The sequence below is a fragment of the Rhincodon typus genome, unplaced genomic scaffold (genome assembly GCF_021869965.1).
Source record: "Rhincodon typus isolate 14 unplaced genomic scaffold, sRhiTyp1.1 hic_rhity00000960, whole genome shotgun sequence".
NCBI lineage: Eukaryota > Metazoa > Chordata > Chondrichthyes > Orectolobiformes > Rhincodontidae > Rhincodon > Rhincodon typus.
The window spans coordinates 31,202-37,178 of NW_025966598.1; the positions used below are offsets into that span (position 1 = coordinate 31,202).

The window sequence follows — 5,977 nt, forward strand, 5'->3', positions numbered from 1 at the left end:
CCTCCCCCATTTCTGAAGAAGGGTCTAGACCCGAAACGTCAGCTTTCCTGCTCCTCTGCTGCTTGTCCTGCTGTGTTCATCCAGCTCTACACCTTGTTATTAATGATGCACTGTTGGATGAAGGCTGCAGTAGTAGGAAAATAGCTAGTCCTCGAGGTTTCCTTGCCACTGGAACTGGAACTGGAACTATCTTGTGTCAAGGACAATATGTCTGCTAATATGCAACAGTATCCCTGCATTAAAAGATGTCCCAGACAAGGTGTCTACCTAAAAGGAATTCAACCTCCCCATACACACAACACCAATCTTCTGGCGATTGGCAGAGGTGATGGGGACAGGATTGTGGGATCTGGAAGTTCTTAACTTTGTACTGGTATGTAGGTGGTGGAGTTTGACTCGGTCATTTTGCTCTTCGAAGAGACCGTTTTGGCAGCTTTCCTCATTATTGAGCAGCTGTTTCCAGGATCCACTCTGCATTGGAGAAGGGGCTTAAAAGGTGCCTTAAAACTAGTCTGTTCTGTCTCTAACCTAGTTGGAAGGCCGTATCTAGCTTCTCCACCTGCAGTCTGTTAACCAAAATCAAACTTGGAACCTGGAATGTATGAACCCTTCTGATAATGAGCAAAACAGTTTTCCAGAATGAAAAGTTGCCCTTGTTGCCTATGACTCAGGCTACCCTGCAGGAGACTCAAAGAGCAGACCAAGGGCAGCTGAAGGAAGAAAGTGGTGGTTATGCTTTCTGGAGAGGAAAACCTAAGGATCTACGCAGGACACATGGAATTGGATTTGCTATCAAGAAAAAAGATCTTCAACTGACTCTCTGAACCTCCTGTTGGCATCAATGATCGCCTCAAGACTTGGTCTACACCTTGCCACGAACTAACTGGCAACGGTCACGTGGGATGGATTGTTGGAGGCAGTGGTGGATGAAGGTGCAGTGGCAGCGTTTGGAAAACATTTGGATGGGTACGTGAGTTGCTGTGGGGTTTGGAGAGATATGGGGCCAAGCGCAGGCAGGTGGGATTAGTTTAGTTTGGGTACGTGGTCAGTGTGGACTGGTTGGACCAAGGGGTCTATTTCTATGCTGTATGACTCAATGTAGTAAGTGCATATCTGAAATTGCTGCTGACACAAAGATGGTTAGTGTTTATACTGTAAGCAACAAAGCATAAAATTACAGACATTAGTTGGAGAATGGGCAAGACTATCGCAATAGATTTCAATGTAGGCAAATGAGATAATCTACTTTAGATATAAAAATATAAAAGTCGGTGTTCTCTTAAATTGTGAACCAGTGAAAACAATGCAGACCATACAGACCTGGGAGTCTGTCTATACACAGCTCATTGAAATGTCATGACTAGGTACAAAAAGTAATTAAAGACCAATTAAAATTTTGGTTTATATATCTATGGTACTAGAATACAGAGGGCCAGAAGTCATGCTTCAATAATAGAGATTGAGTATGACTACATCAGAAGGTTCCAGGCACTACACCATAGCAAGGTTATATTAACTTTGGAGGGAATGCATGTAAATTTACCACAATTATGTCTGGACTTCAAAGGTGAAACTCTGAGGAGAGATTTCACAAACTAGGTTGTGGTCTCTGGAATTTAGAAGATTATGGTGTCCAAGATGAGTGATTACAGTCAAAATGAGAACCTGATATTTTGGGAGTGAAATTAGGAAATAATTCTAAACACATTGGTGGGAAAGGTTGGAATTACCTTCTGCAAACAGCAATGGATGCTAGATCAATTGTTAATTTTCAAACAGGTTAATTGATTTTTGTTAATCATGGCATAGGTGGTTAAAAAAAATAGTACTAGCAGGTCATGGTTTAAGCAGTAGCAGAGCAGTCATGGTGAAACCTTTTAAATTGTCCTACCCTATTCACCACACCGTCACTCAATGAAGTTTTTACTTCCAGTTTTCTTTGTAGTAAAGCTTACAATGTGTTTCATGATATTTTCTGTTTGAGTTCCTTTTTTCAGATTCACTCTTAGGAGCCCTAGTAGGTGCATAGGCTTCCCGTGCAACTTGCAGCATTCTGAACAGTGTCTCACTTTATTACAATGGAAACATTTAGGCCTTTGATTTTTCATCTCTACTCTCAGCACCCTGCTTTCTGATCTGAGGGGATCTTGGGGCATTCCTACCTGTATTTTCTTTACTCTGACTACTTGCCTTCCTTTCATTCTCCTAAACCCTGGCCTTCTCAAGTTTATGGGGCTAATGGAGAAAAGGTTTTGTTTTATGAATCAGCTAATTATTGTCTGTGTGGGGTATAATGTAGTAGCAGTTATGATGTAAGGAATAACAGTTTTATTAGAAAAGAGTTTTTTACATTGTTCCAACAGCATTATTTTTCAGAGCTTCAAAGCTCAGTTTTTAAGTATGTCGTAATCCATAGAAACCTCCTCTAACAGTGCTACTTGAATTTCTCGTGCTCCATCTATTAACTTACTTTGCAATGGGCAATGTCCAGTTTTCCTTTGGCAACGACATTTGTTTTACTGTTTCCTCTAATGACGTAAATCATGCCACCACATCATGCTCAAAATATGGTAGGGCCTGCACACATTGAAACAATTTCCTGTTAGACCTTAGATGATTAATACTTTCTGTATCAGAGTCTTTTTAGCATCCAACGTGTTTTGTTAGCTGCAGAATTTTGTCAGTGTCCCTGATCTCTAACCTCTTTTTGTCTTTCTTCTTTTAAATTCAAGTTCAAGTTCTCATTTTCATCTCCTTTCGCATTCTTTCGATTCCAAAGCTTTATTTATCATGCTGTAGAGAAGGATTACATCGTAGTCGCTTATGTAGGGTGAGTCTGGAGTCACATACAGGCCAGACTGGAATAAGGCATTAGCAAACCAGATGGGTTTTAAAAACCCAATCTACAGTGATATCTTTGAGTCAAACTACCCTATCTGTCATGATGGGATTTGAATCCATGATTCCAGAACATTAGTTTGGGGTTCTGGATTACTAGTTCACTGACACTATATACTTCAACCGTCCTTCCTCCTGGGGACACCAGGAAATTGTGTAACCCCATTCAATGAGATCATGGCTGCTGTGGAAACTAGTATCCCATACCCTTAACATCTTTATATAATATGCCTTATTATGAACATACATGCAGAACAAGAGCAGGAGTAGACTTTTCTGTCCTTCGATCCTCCTCAAGCCAAGCCAAATTCCTGGCATTCCAAACGGAATTCCATCAACAAAACGTTGAGCTGGACCCGACATACAAACCACTGAGAAATAGAACCGGAAGTAATGCCAACCACCCCACAAACCGAGCCATATAAATAACATGCAGGACAGAACACCAACACTTCACCAGAGGCGCTCTGACGATGTTACCTAGCAGGGGGATGAAACGTCGGCAATCAAACACACTGGCTTGGCGAGCAAGTCTGCAACCTCAATTTCTCCTTGTTTCTATTTTTAATGGGAGAATCCTTATTTTCAAACTGTTCTCTCATTCTTGTCTCTCCCACAAAATGAAATATATGTTCGGCATCTATCCTTCCTTAAAGGACATTAGTGAAGCAGATAGGTTTTCCCACCAATCGACAATTATTAGATGGTCATCATTGGACTCTTCATCTCCGTTTTTTTTTATTGAATTGAAATTCCACCATCTGCTATGTGGGATTTGAACCCGGGTCCCCAGAACATTGCCTGGGTCTCTGGATTAACAGTCAAACAGTAATATCACGAGGCCATCACCTCCCCTTTAAGAGATCAGAGTCACCTTCTCAGTTCACCCAGGCAAAGCGGACCGCAACAGTTCTGACTTGGCTTTCAATTCTTCATACTGTCTCAGCAGCAGCCCAGAACCATCTCTTAGAAACACATGTCAAACAAAAAACAACTTGAATTCTGGTTCGTTCCGATAGACTGACTGACACCTCCTGCAATCTCACTCGCCATTCAACCACTACCATCTGCTTAAACATAGGGTCTCTACCAGACTTGCTGGACTCAATCCCAGGTATTGATCTTGTTAATAGCCAAATTCTGCTATCTGTTTAAACTTTTTTTTTCTTGGGTTGCTGTGTTTGTTAGAACCTTTTTAAGTAAAGCTTAGACTGCAATTATCCTCCAGGCCTGGCCTCTCAAACAAACACAGGTTGTTTGGTCTGTTCTTTTCCTTTTACCATAAGCTGTCTCAAAGACTACCAGTCATTTCCAACTCATTCCAGTTCAAAATTGATTAAAGAATAATGAAAAATCAATGAGGGTTCTAACACTATCCAATCAAATCATTTAATAATATTCCACACTTCACCTGGACCTCTGCTTAATTTTCTAAAGGTCAGGTAACAAGCTGAACCTGTTCCACTAATATAACTCTTCAGTCCCACTATCATATGGTTCTAGTGATGACTCATCATTTACTTAATAACTGTGAGATAGAGCAAATGGTTGTCTCAAAGCAGTTTGGATAAATTCTTGACCTTGCATTTGGTCATTTCAGGAATTGCGACTTTATCTCCCTGAAGCACCAGCGGACAGTGACGAGGAGGAGGAAGAGGGAGCAACTCCAAGCAGTCGGCAGTCTATACCCATGGACCCAGGTACACCATCAGTAAAGGGAATGGGGTAAAATAGTGACAGCTAATCACAGAGAGGTGCTGTAATGGAACCAATAATCATCCAGAGAGTGCGCAGAATTATCCAGAAGCAATAATAATCCAGAGATAGAGGGGGAATAGACCCTGATGATTGCCCACAGTTAGTGGTGGGGGAGGTGGAATAGACCCTGATGATCCCTTGCAGAGAGGGGATAATCATGAGAGGGGGCTTGGAATAGGACCTGAGAAGTGTATAGAGAGTGAGGATAAACTCTGACACAAGCAGCTCAGCGGTTAGCATTGCTGCCTCACAGCATGGGACCCAGGTTCGATTTTACCCTCGGGCGACTGTCTGCGTGGAGTTGGTTTGCATGTTCTCCCCGTATCTGCTTGGGTTTCCTCCGGGTGCTCCGGTTTGTCCCTCAGTCCAAAGATGTGCAGGTAGTTGGATTAGCCAACTGTTACCCTGTAGTGGCCAGAGTGGTTTTTTCTTTTTTTTTGGTGAGGGGGTGGTGGGCTGGTGGTGGTTGTGATGAGTGTTAGCCATGGTAAAAACCCCATGTGGGGTTGTGGAGAGTGGGTCTAGGTGGGCTGCTTTTCAGAGGGTCGGTGCAGACTTGATGGACCAAATGGCCTCTTTCTGCACTATAGGGATTTTATGAATCACCGAGGGAGAGAGAAAGAAAATAGACCTTGATAATCAACTAGAGAGCGGGGGAAGATGGGGGTGTAGACCCTGAAATTGCTCAGAGGGAGGGTGATTGGACGCTGATGATCACTGAGAGATAGACAGATGGGGAGTGTATTTTGATAATCACCAAGAGGGGTGGGTGGTGTATAGACATTGTAATTGCTTAGATACAGAGGGTATAGATGTTGATAAACACCCAGAGAGCAGGAAAGTAGACCCTTTAAAATCACCCAGAGAGGGAGAGAGAGAAGGAATGGACTTGGAGCCAGTGTAAGTCAGCAAGATTGGGGTAAACAGAACTTGAAGATTATGAGCTCAGTAGCTATTTTTTGGATAAGTTCAGAGTAAATGTCAGTTGGAAGCTAACTAAAATGTGATAGTTTTGTCGAGTTTGGAAGTGAAACAAGTATGGATCAGAATATCCTTCTCACCTGCACTTATCTTTCTATATCTCTCTCTCTAACAAAAATAAAACTTGATTGACCAGTGGCCGAGTGGTGGGAGAGAGGCTGAAGTTAGAAGTTATGTTTTGTACGCCACTATCACTAGCTTCTCCAACTCTTAGATATGTCTTTATCTTGCAGAACATGTGGAATTGGTGAAGAGGACCATGGCTGCAATCAAGATCCCAAGCCTGGGAGTCCCATCGTGGGCCCAAGAAATCTCTGATGAACAGTGGCAGTCTGTCGTT

At 42.4% G+C, this 5,977-nt stretch overlaps 1 protein-coding gene across 1 annotated transcript in view; it reads left to right on the plus strand.

The window, feature by feature from the left end:
- The window catches only part of mea1 (male-enhanced antigen 1), a gene marked incomplete at its 3' end in the record, with an annotated part of 12,303 nt that extends 6,332 nt beyond the window's left edge, over window positions 1-5,971 (plus strand). Inside the window, exons 2-3 of the mRNA XM_020520308.2 lie at window positions 4,499-4,598; window positions 5,871-5,971. Coding sequence (XP_020375897.2) covers window positions 4,499-4,598; window positions 5,871-5,971 — 201 coding nt within the window. The remainder of the gene's footprint in view (window positions 1-4,498; window positions 4,599-5,870) is intronic.
- Window positions 5,972-5,977: the final 6 nt, after the last annotated feature.